Source organism: Platichthys flesus, chromosome 19 (genome assembly GCF_949316205.1).
Source record: "Platichthys flesus chromosome 19, fPlaFle2.1, whole genome shotgun sequence".
Classification (NCBI taxonomy): Eukaryota; Metazoa; Chordata; class Actinopteri; order Pleuronectiformes; family Pleuronectidae; genus Platichthys; species Platichthys flesus.
Window position 1 is genome coordinate 5,993,025 of NC_084963.1, and position 15,316 is coordinate 6,008,340.

Here is a 15,316-nt window from a genome sequence, read left to right on the forward strand (position 1 = left end):
ATGGCTGAGTAATTTGAGAGTGTGATGGTGTTTTCTTTGTTTATTTCTCTGTTTAAATCATCTTTTGTCCGTGTTGAGGAAGACTTCCTTTGAAGAGAGAAGTAGATTGGCATCATAAAAACAAGAAAACACCTCTGAGCCCTCCCTTCCTCCCTCACGGCTCCGCTCCCATTAATCAAACTCCCTTCTATGCAGTTAGTGCTGTAAACTACTACAGCATTAAGCCATCATGTGCTGCCACCGGCCTGCTGGGAGGTCTAATTGAAGCAGATTGAGCTGCTGCAACATATGGCTCAGCGCTTTAAAAGGGGCAAAGGCAAGAGAATGGAGTCGAACGGAGGTCCCCGCTGCGTCACGGACTCACCAGCTGGTAGAGTCGGCGTCAAACACACTCAAGACACAAGCTCCCAGCTCCGTTTCCAGGGAGGAGGACACCAGTAAGAGCCTGGGAGCCCGAGGCAGTCTAGTTCTCAGCCTGAGGTTCATCTTTGATCATCGTCATCATTAAGGGATAAGCAGGAGAAGAAACATGTGTATCATCCGCACATGCAGAATACATCATATTTTGATATTCGAGTATTTTTTAATGATGCACGAATGTGTTAGCATCATTTTAATGTCAAAAATGCACGAGGTGGAAATTCCTTAAATCATTTTATAGTTGCGCTGTTTTCATTACCATGTGTTTGTGGGATTGTTTTTCTGTCCGTCAGCGGAGTTCCTCAATTACCTCTGAACCGAATTCCATTAAATCTTGTTGAGGGGTGTTTGTTAAATATAATGGTATTTATTTAGTGTTAGTCCAACCTTATCGGCCACTCACAGTGCTTTACATTCACACACACATTCACACAGCGCAGCACTTTGTATATAATCAAACATTCACAAACTGTCAGAAGAGTCAGGGATCGAACCAACCACCTTTTGGTTCGTGAACCACCCTCGCTACCTGGTGCATGACCCAAGATTTAAATCTAGTCATGGATCCAGATAAACGTTCTTTAACACAGCGAGATAGGGCGTTAGATTCCAAAGTGCCCTTATAGGTTCACATAAACTGAGGGTTTAATGGTTTGGGCTCATATCAGTTGAGTCAATACATCATGAGGTTGCTGGTTTGACTCCAGACTGGCTTCAGTCACTTACTCCATCCTATTTCCCCTGTTTCCTGTCTCTATCAAATAAAGGCCCAAAAATTATAATTTCATATGAACATCGGACAATATTCTCCATCTTCTCCGATGTTCCAAAAATATTTTCAAGATAATTTTGTGCAGAAGCTCTCAGACCTCTAGAAACTAATATAGAAGTAATTCTCTTTAAGTGTCTTGACTGGGATGGAAATAAAAAGTAGAACAAAAAGGAAATGTTCCCTGCACTCAGTAGACAGGACGACTTTCCAACACGGTTCACTCACATTAAAACAGTGCATGTACAACCCTGCACATCTCAGCACTGTGTCATTGTGTCCACATCACTCTGTTATCGATTCCCATTGGGGCAGCTGTTGCCTGACATCACAGATTAACGCTGCTCCGAGGTCTCGTACAGAAGAATCCTTTCAGCGTCTCGTCGCCACAAATCAAACCGAACATTCAGTTAAAAATACTTAAATGACTCTAAATGTGTTTTTGCTCTCTGTTTTTCCTCTTAATCATTAATCTGTAAAGAAATGTAAAAGACTAACTGCGGTGACAATTGAACATTCAAGTAAGCTCAGTCATCCTTTGTTCACAAAAAACTAAGTCAATCAATGGCACAATAGAACGGATTGTGTGTTTATGGCAGCTAAAGAGAATGAAATGACACCTTTTATGCCTCATAATTAGCTCATGATAACAATTAACCACAGTTTGATTCCCTGCTGCGTCCTGTATCAGAATTTGAGAGAACTAACACATTAAATATTCATTACAGAATCTGGAACACGAACAAAAGGTGGAAGCACAGCGTGGCTCCACATAACACCGTCAGCGCTCTGGTTTTGGATGAAGACACCTCAGCAAACACAGAGTTTCAAACAGCGTTGAGGCGCTTTCACATTTGATTTTCACAGCAGCTTAAGACTTTAACTAACACGCACTGGACTCAGGATGCTTCCCTGCAATTTCCCGCAGGAGCTGCACGTGAGAAGGCGAATGTCAAAGCAAGTTAGCCTCGCACATTTTGTGACTAAGCTAGATTACAGCAAGATAAAGACGTTTCTAAAAGGCGACGGATGCAAAACACAACAAAACTAAAACAATACACATATCTCAGGATGAAAAAGATGTGCCATAAACAGAGAAGACCCAAACGAGGATGTTCAGTTGGAAAGACAATAAGATTCGAGAACTTTTGGCGGTGATGTGCTGCAGCGTATTTTATACTATATCGCCTCCTGCTGCTCTACTCAGGACATGTTCCTGTTGTTGTGTACACATCTGATACTGACAATCTCCTGCTGTCTTCCTCAGATCTGAAAAGCAAACTGCAGAAACTGTCCAGACACAATTTTCTGGACATTTCCACAGTTATCTTCTAAAAATGTCCTTACAGTCCCCTATATTCAGTACTGGGAGTCTTGGTAAGATGTTTCCTAGAACATCACTCCTCCCTCACTTACCTTCCAAAGTGTACTTTCTAGTGTCCATCAATCAATATCACACAGGCACATTCAAATGCGTACAGCACTTGACATTTCCTCACCTGGCGATCTGAAGGTCCACGCCTCGTCGTCGTCAAAGTGCGTGTCCCCGGCGGTGAACCTCTCCCCGGGGAAGAACGCGTGTGCCACGGTGCCCCCCGGCCCGTCAAACGGATACCCATCGTCGTGGTCGGCCTTGGTGAAGTCGATCTGAATGTCGGCGTCGCTGCCGGCCACCTCGTGGAAGTTGAGCGGCGCGATGTCGCTCCAGACTTTCAAGGCGTAGTACATCAGGGCTCGAACGGTGTCCCTGCCCAGTCCGGCTGAATCCTTAGGGAAGGTCCTCACTCTGAGAGAAGAGAGGGAGAGGGAAGCAGTGGACGTTAGATTCCTCACACTTGATCCGTCGTGTTTAACAAGCTACTGAAAAACTTCTTCCTCTCCAGGCACATCTTTCAGTATGTAGAGCAACTTGAGATGATTTTTGTGAAGCTTTGTGGCCCTTTGTGCTGCAGCAAATAAAGATGAAATAAAAGTCAAAGGCTTCGTCAGTGAAAGAACAATCGTTCCTTACATTTCTTTTTCTGTATTGAGGCAGAAAAAGGATTTGTCTCATACACTGGATCGAGTGTTAAAGAAGGAACACAACAGAAGCAGATAGGAGCTGAAACATGTTTCAAAGAATTTCTTTTACTCAAAAAAGTCAGTGAAAGTTTTTTTACTGCTAATAGAAGATATAAAGTTATTTTACTTTTACCTCATTATTCAAACCATATAGTACACACACACACACACACACACAGTGAGAGAATTTGAGTTGGGGTAATATTGAAAGAGAATTTAAAAACATTAAAGTGTTAAATTTATGAAGAAAAAAACAAATTCCCACGAAATAAAAAACTTGAATATTCTCTGTGATTATAAAATAAAACATCTGAAGGAATAAAAAAAGAGAAAAAACCTTGTTACCTCCCTTCAGGAAAAACTCATAACCCTTCACCATAACCACCTCATCTTTACTGGTGTCCCGCTCCCAGTCAATCCCCCGACTCGAGCTCCTGACTCCACGATCACAGCGCTGCCTTCTCTAGTACCTGCCTGGAAACCCTTGTTCCCTCTTTGCCCTCAGGCTTTCGTCTGCCAGACCCCCCCCCCCCAGTAAATCCTCACTTTATTACTTGTACCCATGTTCAGCATTTAAGTTCACACACTTAAAAATATCAGACTGTAGATTGTACATGGTGCTTCGTGCTGTTTATCCATTAATCAGTTAACAAATAAAGTTTTTTATTAACAACACACAGACACACAGAAGCAACATGAGCTTACAGCCACAACAAAATGGGATTTTCCTCATTAAAATTAAAATGTATGCCACCGGGTCGTTTCGGAATCGAACTTTAGATTCTATTCTATCCCGAGGGGAGACCAGTGCTGTACAGTAAGTATGAATTTTTCATGCTCACAAACATGTGCCCACACTGTCCACTTACACATACTGAGTGAATGCACGTCCCTCACCGCAAACCGCTGCAACAGCCAAGGTCACAGCAAATAGCTCAAACTCCACAGACGATTCACCTGCTTATTAGTCCTAATTCAGACAGACGAGGGTGTGTGTGTGTGTTTGTGTGTGTGTGTGTGAGAATGTTTCTAAGAGAGAAAGAAGGAGAGGCTGCGTGCACGTCTTGGTTAGAGCGTAAGTATGCATCTAAATGTATGTGTTGTCTTGTGTGAGTATGTGTGTGTGTGTGTGTGTGTGCAATTGTAGGTAAGTCCTGCAAGGTCGAGGCGTCCCTGTCCTGCATCTCATATAAAGGAGAACAGTCCCAGGGAGCGGCTGGTGTTTACATAAGGAGGCCGCAGGAGCAAGGGGAATGAAGCAGGTGTCGCTCCGCTGTGGCGCCTCCCTTGTATCTGATGAAGTTAACAGACGGTGACAGGGATCTCGTCACTTTCTCAATCCTACAAGTTGATCGCTATCGATTAGGTTTTAATCAAACCGTCAAATCTTTATTAAAAGGACATTTACAATCGTTGTTCTTCTCATAGGCTTAAAAGATTGTGATGCGACAATTTAAAACAAACAAACAGGGTGACATGGAATTCCTGCTCAGCCAAAAGTTCCTTCCGTTTTAATTCACGTCTTGCGGCTGTGGCTCAGGAGATGGAACGGGTCGTCCTCTAACCAAGAAGGTTGGCGGTTTGATCCCCGTCTCCCTGATTCAACACGCCAAAGTGTCCTTTTGCAACACACTGAACAAAATTGGCCCTGATGGTTAATATGTCAGATGTTAGCCAGGATGTCCCAGGGTTAAAACAGACTAAGGCCTTTTAATTCACAAATATTAAAACTGTAGTTTCTACCATTATGCAGCCAACACCCAGGTACTGTCCTGACCTTCACGTGACCCTGATAGTGCATGGAGGTCAGGAGACCAAAGCAAATCCACACCGGACGCATAGCCACCACGGAGCTGCTGCACCACCTCGCTGACCTTTGCCAGCGCCATGTTTATGGATGAGGCTCCTTCCAGGTCCTCGGACTCTGCCTCCTCCACAGAGGACGCATTGTCTCCGTTCATGTTTGTGAATGTGATGGGAATCAACAGTAGCAGTGAAGAATCCCTTTCCTGTCACGTCACCCTGGTGAAGAGGGAGCTGATGTAGCAGTTCATCAACATGTTGGCTCAAAATAAAACAAAATTCCATGAAATGTGTTATGAATTGCAGGGAGCCTAGTGGGGAACCGATATTTCTATGTATTCCACAAGTGAACTGAACAGATATATTTATCTAACTTTATAATTATAATTATTTGACTTCACATAGATGTGTAGAGGAAATACTGCAAACTTCATCTTATCTACTATTAAATCATGTCAGTAAATTCATTGCAGCTTCCCCAATATATTTAATTACCCAATCCAGCCGAGTTGTCTGACTATAAAAACATATATTAAATAGATTTGTGACTTCTTTGGATGCAACAAACGGGACATTTATTCACGGGCTGGGCGTCGACTCACCGGGAACAAATGATAAAAAGTTGTGGTCGAGTGTTTGTGGGGAGCAACGCAGCGCTCGTATCATTCCACGGGTTTTCCCAGCTCATCTCTGAAATGATGAACTCGTGGATGATCCTGGTCCGTGTGATCGAAGCGTGACTGATGAGCAGTTAGAGAGTTATAATCACGAAGAGCCAGCAGCGTTTGAGAGGAGAAAAAAGTGCAGATCCAAGTGTTTCTGGCTGCAGCAGAAAGAAGGAGTCATCAGCCGGAACGTGGCCGAGGGGTTGTTTAGCTGCAGCAGAGCTCCTGAGCCTGCATCGCTGACTCGCAAGTAAATATCAGAGAACAGAGAGAGAGTGCTGTTCGACGTGTGCACATCAATCAAATCTAATACCTGCATAAAGAGCTGCTTACATCTAAGAAGCCCGGGACACTACTGAGTCGGCAGAACTGACATGATCTTCCTCTGTGGTGTTTAACTGACAGACAGCGAGCAAGAAGAGGAAACGGGTGTTTGAGATGGAGAGGAAAAGGGCATGATGGGAAACTGGGGTCAGTAATCAAACGATTTTGATAATTATCTCGATAAAAAATAAAGAAAATAATTTCTGCCCCAGAGTTAAATAGAAACCCTCTGACTTGCTTTTAATTTGAAAGGACCAAATTACTTTTTTTTTTCTTTTAAAGTGTGGTGTGCTTAGTTCTGATAAATTGGATTTGTTAAGGTTCTGGTCTCTGCTAATTTCCCCCGGTCTGAAAACCATCGACTTGTGAGAAGAGAAAAGCTTTTAGGGCTAAAATGTATTTGACTTCTAATAAATAAGAGGAGGAGAAGGTTCGGGAATGGGTTTTATGAGTAATTCATTTTTTTGTGTTGCGCAAATTAACATAATTAAATCTCAATAGACTACATCTAATCTAATGCAGTTGAATTTTTACATTATTCCAAGTTTTCTTGTTACTGAAATACATTTTTATTGTCACAGTTGTAGAGTAGATGAATTATTATAGAAAGTTCTACTTCTTATCTGACAGATGTAAAACTTCCACCTTTTGAAAATCGGTACGAAATCAAGGTCTTAAGCCGAAACGTAGAAATGTGTCCTATGGGGATGGATGGGGATTCATCATCACAGGTTCCATGGCACATTTCACCATATCATAATAATGCTGTTCAGATCATATCTGAGAAATAACAACAGTCCAATTCAAATATTGCCAATCTTTTTTGTTCCGCAACAATTTTACACCCACGTCTGCGGAATCCATGTTCCTCCTCCAGAAACTTTGAACTGATTGAAAGTATCTGAGCACAACTCGCTTCCTTCCAGCTTTATCGGTTGCAGATGAATATGAATCTTCTCTGTGTGGCGCCGGCAGTGCAGGGACCTTGAAGCACAATAGAGAGCGCAGTCGACTGTAGAGGGTAAAAGTTGTGAGATTGTTGTTGACGTTTTTTGAGCATGTAAGCGAAGATTCTTCCACTTCGGGAATCAATGTCGGCACCCGCGTATGACATACAAGAATATGGAAAGGGAAAGTTCTATAAGGAAACATTTTATACATTAACCTGGATTCAAGAATATATAAAGTAAATTACACTCCTGAGACAGCCGGTCTGTATGAAATATCAATATTGCTCTTTTGATAAATTACACCATATGGAAACCGGTCTGAATATGAAATCTATAGATCCACAAGTGTTCATAGTAAAAAAAACACATAAATTCACCATCTGTTTCATGGCAGGAGATCCAGGCTCAGAAATTCAAGGGTTCATGGGTATCTCAGTTTGCAGAAACTCTGGGCCGCTTTGGGCTGTTCCACAAATATGAGAGCTGTGCGTGGAAAGGTGGCTTCACTGGACTGAAAAGACAGGTTCATTCTCAAAGCCGAGCGCGGCCGAGCTGAGAGGCGTGATGATTGGCAGCAGTAGTTTGGCAGTAGTACGGCGAACAGAGAAGGAAAAAAATTGAAAAATGTTCCAGTCATAAAACAGCGGGTCCTTACAGCAGGGTGCATGCTGGTCCCCTGGAGCAGATGTTCACTCCCTAACAACTGTCTCTGTGCAGTGGGATGCTGGAGTGCTGCCACCAGGTTTTCCACAGAGAGACAGAAAGAGAGAGAGAGAAAGCCTCTGTGCAAAAATCACATCCCCAACAAAACAATGTTCTGCACCTCAGCCTGAAAGCCTCTGGTGGGTGGATGTGGGAGATTATTGCAGCAAGGCAATGGCTGCAAGGACAGAGTCACCAGGTAATTTGTTATCAATACGCCACAACCATCCTGCCCCCGGGGACAAGTGATTCATCCCTCTGAACTCTGAGTCCCCTCTCCAAGTCTGAGTCTTAACTTCTGCTGCTGCAAACCAGCGTGGAGCAGAAGACTCTCTCCCTTCACTGAAGAGGGATGGACCAGCCCAGCACCTGCAGCCAGAGGCTGAGGTAACTGTGACCTCGGTCAAACTTAAACTAAAGCTGGGCTCAGACTACAGATTCTAAAAACCTGAGGGTTCAGGTGATGGGTTGTGAATATCTGTTATTTCACGGAAATACATCTAATAGCTATTTAGATATTTGATTCTTGATGCTATCCTGAGCATCATGGCTAAAACACTGTATGCAAATCAAAGGTTTTGCAGGATTGTCCGATGCAAAGCGCTAATCATCATAAATAACAATGATAAACCAATATAGCAGAACAGTTCTTTGTAGAGTTTGTAGTCTGTTGCTCGTCTTGCTGGACGTGGATTCTCTATTTTCTGCTTCTACAGCACTGCAGCCCCCCCCATCAGCTGAGGGTTCCTGCCTATTGACCTGTTTTCTTTCAATCCTCCAGTGCCCCGATGTTCTGTTTTCTATCGGCAGCTTGCTTCATTTTGCTTCCCCCTCTGTCCTACCTGAGCTCCATTAGCCTCCTCAGCTCATCCCTCTTGTTGCTTTGGCCCCATCAGACCTGTGTGTGTGTTCCTTTCTCCTTAGCTGCAAGTTGGTCTGGGCAAAATAAAACCGAAGACTTTCCCTCGGGTAAGTAAACACTTGTTTGACTAGTGCTCGTCCACTGAACAGATCACTGCTACGTATGCTGTGTACCCACATGCATTCTGCTCGGTTTACATTGCAACTTACATATTATATGACGTATTATATCTTCTAATTAATTGTAAAATACATCTGCAGGTTCACATTGTGTAATTTGGCTACTTCAGGCAACAAAGTAGCCAACCCACCTCGACTTGACTTTATCCTTCAGCTATGACAGGAGTTCTTTTGTCTGGAATTGGACAAAAGGTCATTTGGTCTTTGTAAACCAAACGAAAAGAACAACTCTTAGCAAAGCAGCTTGGTCATGATGTTAGTTTGCAGGACACACACTTACAAGCCAAACTTACTTTCTTGACAACCAGCATCTCGGCCCCACATATCCTCATTGCCAGGGCTCTCACAGACCACCTGTCGGTTCCTGCTGTCAGGTACGCACTGTGGCTTGTGGAGCAGCACCGCGCTCGACTGAGGAGCCGTGGTGGCCTGTCAGCTGTAAACAGCCCGATCCTCCACTGAACCAAACAGATCCTCTCTACCAGAGCTTTCTTGCTTTCCCCTTGTTATTAGCTCGTTAGCGCACATAAAATGTGCAACACATTCTGCAGCTGTTACTTGTCCTCAGGTTGAGTTTTCATACCTGTCATGAATAATTAGAAACTTTAGAGCTACAACACTTGCAGCAAGAACCAGCTGAGCCATAAAAACTCAGTACAAGCTGAGAGAGCTACTTGATGATGTAACAAATCATGCAGGAGCACAGAGCCAAGATGTGTCACAGGTGGTTTGTGGCTAGAATGTTCCTGTTAGTTCAGCACATTATCTTGCTGTTATTTACTAATTGGCACAACACGTAAAATTCAGCCGAGGGATGCAAACAGCGGCTAAAGTGACTACGACATAATTTCAGTTGGTAATAAGCATCGACTTTATATAAAGATGGATGAAACGTCTCCACTTCCTCCCATTCGACCATTTGGAGCCAAAGTCTGTGCAGTAGTGATCACGTTTGAGGCTCTGACGATACATATGATTCTCGACCAATCACGAGTCAGTCTCCAGTGTCAATCACTATGCTTCACGCCCCTTTTATGACATCAAATAAGTAAATTAAAGCCAGATTTACTGGAATATGAAACCATCTTTGAGAATAAGATATTCTAGGTGTATTTAGACTTTTTCAGTTGGTCTTTGTCCTTTCAGCGAACACGGAGGATGCAGGGGTTTATGACCTATACCGCAGTCAGCCACATGGGGGCAATCAGGGTAATTTGGCTTCACTTTTAGGGAGCTCATGGAGTCATGTCGTCCACAAGCTAGAGTAATACGATTATTGGCTCTTTGTATCAACAACAGTGGGATGTAATTGTGAGACGTTCAACTTGAACAAATCCTATGAAGACCATGAATGGTTTACAGAGATCAGCTGGAGGATCTTCATCAGAGGTAGGCTAGTGTAAAGACACTAATCCTGAACCACCACCTCTCACCAGATGGAGGAGACACAACACGGAGAGGGAAACACAAGTCACCACAAGCAGATAGATGTGTTTTGCATTTTGTTGTGTTCCTGTGTGTTTGCATACGTTTGTTTGTTCCGTCATGCGTTGTGTTTGGACACATTTGCACACGCAACATCTCCGAGCTCGCCCCCAGCACCAGCAGCATCATCTCCTGGTTGTGACAACGCTGATGACGCATGTGCGTGATCGAGCACAGGATCAAGCATATGTTCCTCGTCCTCTGCTGTCGAGCACTAAGCTGTTTCCCCGACAGATGTTCCAACTGCACTTAACAGGAACACATTATTTCATCATGAACTGTATAACCCGCAGAATGACTCTTGATCTTTAGGATTTACACAGATGCAGGAGATGCAATAATTAAGTATGTTTAACAATAACTCTGTATTCCATGCATTTCTCTTGCTGACGTGTTGTAAATTATTATATATTCTATTTACACAGCGACAGGAGTGTGTTTCTTTGTACATCTGAGAGGAGAGAAGAACTTCCTGCCAGTCTCTCTAACCAGCACGCCACTCTTAACACAATGCTCTTCCTCTGAGCCAAAAATTGATCCAGAAACTACACATCTCCGCCTTGAGGAAGAGCCACCTAATGCAATTTATCAAGGGCTGCACAGATGGAGAGAAAAGTGGCAAAAAACTTGAATGCTTTATGACTCTGAGTTCCCTGCAGTGCAATAATGTGATGTGCCGAGGCAGAGAGAACCGGCTCTCATTCGACACGGACGGAAATTCACTGAAAAACAAAAACTGAAACACGGTGGTAAATATTAGTACAGAATCAGACTAATACAGACGCCATGTAGTTTATTTGTGTCCTGAATTGTGGGAGGAATAGTTTTTCATTTTCAGCAGTGGTTTTGTGGCTCAAATCTCAGGTATGATCTTATGAATCTTTGACAACATGTGAGACACAAGGAATCGTGTCAGAGATCTCACTGAAAGATATTATCACAATTAAAACAACAAATATCAAAAGTAAATGTACAGCAGTAGTACTCAGATTTCTCAGTAGCAAAACCACAATGTGCCGATGTTACGGAAAGGAATACAGAATATCTAAGTAGCAAATGTTTATTATTTTATTGGATAATGATCATGGAAAGATTCATTTATATTCTAATGCTGCTGTTGGTTGGAAAGGTAATTATAACCACTTGAAGTACTGCTGGGATCCTTTATCCATAATAATGTATTTGTTGATTTAATTGTGTATGAATAAGGTGAATCTACAAACAATCTATTAAGTACAATTCTAAAATGAATGTTGTGTACTTCAATATCTGAATTATTAAAGAGGAAAAAGTATAAAGTAGAATAAAAGGGAAACACTACTGCACAAGTCATTCCTATTGCTGTTTGTAATGAGACTGAAAGAGTCTCTTGAGCTTCCGCTGTTAGATCACAGTGTTTTGAGGTCAATAACATTGTACTTAAGTACATAAATTAAATGAATATATCAACACAAGAATTTGACTGATGAGCTCGTCATATTGTTTGTGAAGAAACCACCATGGTGTTAATGATGAGATCTCATCGACTCAGTGGTCACATCTCTGTGAAGCTTCATTCTTCATAACTACAGATGTAAATACTTAATGATTTACTTCACATGTAAATAATTCATGATTTTGGTTCAGTACGGTTCAATGCACTTGACAAACAGAATCTCTGCATCACATATTTCCAAAGCATTTGACATTTGACATCCAGGATTCTGGATTATTTGACTCCTTCGAGGTGTTTCGTCATTGCATCAAGTCAATGTGCACTAAACTCGTCCCTACCTCCAGGAGAGATGCCTCTTATTCCATTTGTTCTGAGGGGTCGCGCTTCGTTTGCTGCGGCCCGACGTCCCCTCGGCCTCAGACACATCTGGCAGAGAACATCTGGGTGTTTTCATTAGACCCAGTGTGGCTGGGTCTAAAAAGAGGCAGAGAAGAGAATGTGAACTTGACAAATAGCTACAGATTTGATTTAACATAAACTGGTTTCATCTAGTGGAAAACGTCAGAGTTTAAGGAATAAACCTCACTTCAGTAGCTGTGTCCTCACATATGTGCATCTAACAGAGGTTGTAAGAGGCCATTGAATCATACATGCTATGTATGAAACCACCTTTTACTCAGGGCCAGAAGTTACACTTGCTTACACCAGTGCACTATTTTAAAATCAATCACAGGTAGCATCAAGCTCTCTGTCGTCTGTAGTCCTACATGTCGGGGCAGAGAGTGATGCTGCTTGTAAAGGGGGATTGTGGCGCTTAAATGTGAGTGAGGTTAAAAGTTATTTATGAGAGACGATGTGTACAGTATATAAATGAGGAAATAAACTAATCAATAAGCCGTTATTCAGTATTATAGATGCCACTGTTATCAGTCACATGGTGCAGTGCTGTCGTTCCGGCCCACGTGTGTGTGTGTGTGTGTGTGTGTGTGAGAGAGCGGGTGATTGGTGTTTACACCCTGTCCCAGTGTGTTTAGACGTCTTTGCAATGTTATGCAACCAAGCACAAAAGGCGTGAAATAAATTTGACTAATGTTCTAATGTTCGGCGTTTGTGTCACGATGATATCGATTCAACTCTGTGGCACTTTCCCAAAGCCGTACTTTGTGTTTGCTGTCAGCTGGATTGCACGATGTTGCACTACATTGTGGGGCATGTCTTGAATTTTATCCCCAGGTGCACTTCACATTAAAGTGCATTCATCCTCTCACACCCACACATTGTCGTGACACAGCAAAAACACACACATTGTGCTTCCATCAAGTGGAGCTCTCTCTCCTCGAAGCAAAACACAGCCCACGTACCGAAGACTCCGGTCTCCTTCAGGCCTCCGAACCTCTGCATGGCTTTGATGGCCTTGGTCAGGGCCTCCTTGGTCTGCAGCTGACCAGTCACTGGGTCGGGGGGCGGGAGGTAGCCAAACCTGCTCAGCCAGTCCTGCAGAGGGAAACAGCAGACACAGAGGTCAAGGGTCGTCGCAGGCATTTCAATGACTCCAAGTATCCCACAGCCGCTGAGATGGTCGAGACACCTGTTGGTGTTTACGCTCTGTGGATTCAGTTCCTGCAAACGTGTGAGCAGCCAGGATTTGTGAGAGCTTTGTGTCGGTTGTGCGACTGGTTGTGCTCGTGTCTGGAACAACAGACAATAAAGGACTCAGAAATAAAGGATGTTTTAAAGCAGCACTGAGAAGGAACAGAGTCAAAATCAATGTAAGTTGGCAGATTGGACATGGGCCAAACTAAAAAGCCGAAATTAAGGTCAGCAAGATTCTTCTCAAAAATGGTTTCTATTACTTTAAGGTAGTTTTAAAACACTGATGAATATTAGATTGTTTTATTTGCCAGTAAGTTTGATTCTAGTTAGAGAGTTGATTCTATGAAAACGAGGACAAACGAGGAACGCCTTCGTAAGTTGGATTTTTTGGCTTCATTTCTGGACAGTGGGAGGAAGTAGAGGCAAGCTGCCCAGCTGTATATAAAGTCTGTGGTTTAATACCAATACTCTGATTACTGTCAGTTTAGTATTCACGTATTGTTCAACTTGCAATCAATGATATTTCATATACTGTAACTGTTCCACATCTTTGCAAATTGTGTACAAATGTTCAAGAGTCTTTCCTTCGGTTGCTTATATTAAAATAAGGGATATTTATTCACAGAAGCTGTGAAGCTATTTCCCTTCTACTTTCAATTATCATCTGTTCCAATTACGGCAAAATTCCCTCCCTTTCTTCTTTTAATTGATTCCGGCTGCTCCTCTTTCTTTCTTCCTGTTTCTGTCTATCTCTCTCAGTCCTCCCTCTCTCAGCTCTACCTCTCCGTGATCTAACAGCCACTCAGGTTTTGTAACGGATTCTTGATCAGCGCTCAACTGAGACGAGTGACACAGATCAATAGCGAGGCGAACATCACACAGACAACACTGTGAAAATCTCACTAACTTTGGTTTGTCACAAGTCTTTATGTTGATGATATTCACCTCCTCGTGCTCGGCTTTGCTTAACAAACAGGGAGTTTACAGAATACAGATGCAGTGGCATGTTCGGGGATGATAAGACAATATGAAACACAGGGGTCAGCGTTAAAACAATAAGTAAGGTTCACTATTTATGGTTTCATTTCCTCTAAAAAAGAAAAGTCAATTTAATCTATTTTGTACAAGATATGCAAACACAGATGCAAATCTTTTTTTGCATAGTACATTCTGGAAAATACAAATTTCCATATCGACAAACACAAACACCCATGTGTGGAAAGTAGTGTATTATTGAGTGAACCGATAAATCTGTAGGACTCTAGTGGTTGCGTTGTTAAGTGAAATCTAAGTTATATTTCTGATGTCTGCAAACTACAAATACCCTGCGTGTACATACACATACACACACACAGACACACACATGCACACACGCACGCACGCTGCCTTATACTTTAATGACCTGATAAATGTCAGGGACAAGGGGCCACTTTTCACTCACTAATAAAACTGAAATCTCTGTGATGATGTGCTTTTAGTGCCGGCGCTCATGCCAGGTGGCTCGGCTATAAAAGGGTAGATGAGCTGAGGTTTATGATTGAGATGTTCTGTAAATAAAGCACCACACATCCACCGGTTTAAAGAAAAGGAAAAAAAAGAAAATTAGGAAAGTTAATGACCTAAAAAAGGATGAAGTAGTAGGTACAGAAAAAAAGAAAAGAGAGCTGCTTTAAATTCTGAACAGCATCAAGGGTGGAGCCCGACAGAGCCGACATGTGGAACCCTGTATGTGGTCTGGGTGAAGAACACGGGGATTCTGGGGCAGGTTATGCTGAGGTTCCACAGCGAAGCACTTTGAGGTTCAAAAGCCAGCCGCCCTACTTCTCAGTGCCTGAGTGAAAAGTCAGCAAACTGAAAGCTCTGGCAGAATCTGCAGCAAAAAAAAATAATGATACCGCATTCAGAAGGCGATATTGTTCCCTGGGTGTCAAACTTCCACGTCAGTTTCTACTTGATTCACAGGCCAGGCACATCAAAGTGTCAGCGAATATCAGCGCCTATAGATTCTGTTTCTTTCTCAAGGACCAGCTCGCTGAGACCAGAAGGAGGATTTCTTCCTTTTGACTGT

General features: G+C 42.7%; 1 protein-coding gene across 1 annotated transcript in view; it reads right to left on the reverse strand.

Annotated features, from left to right (window-relative positions):
* Positions 1-15,316, reverse strand: part of mmp17a (matrix metallopeptidase 17a) — a 63,436-nt gene that overhangs the window by 13,427 nt on the left and 34,693 nt on the right. Inside the window, exons 2-4 of the mRNA XM_062412221.1 lie at positions 13,017-13,149; positions 11,994-12,129; positions 2,689-2,975 (exon numbers count right to left, since the gene is read on the reverse strand). Coding sequence (XP_062268205.1) covers positions 2,689-2,975; positions 11,994-12,129; positions 13,017-13,149 — 556 coding nt within the window. The remainder of the gene's footprint in view (positions 1-2,688; positions 2,976-11,993; positions 12,130-13,016; positions 13,150-15,316) is intronic.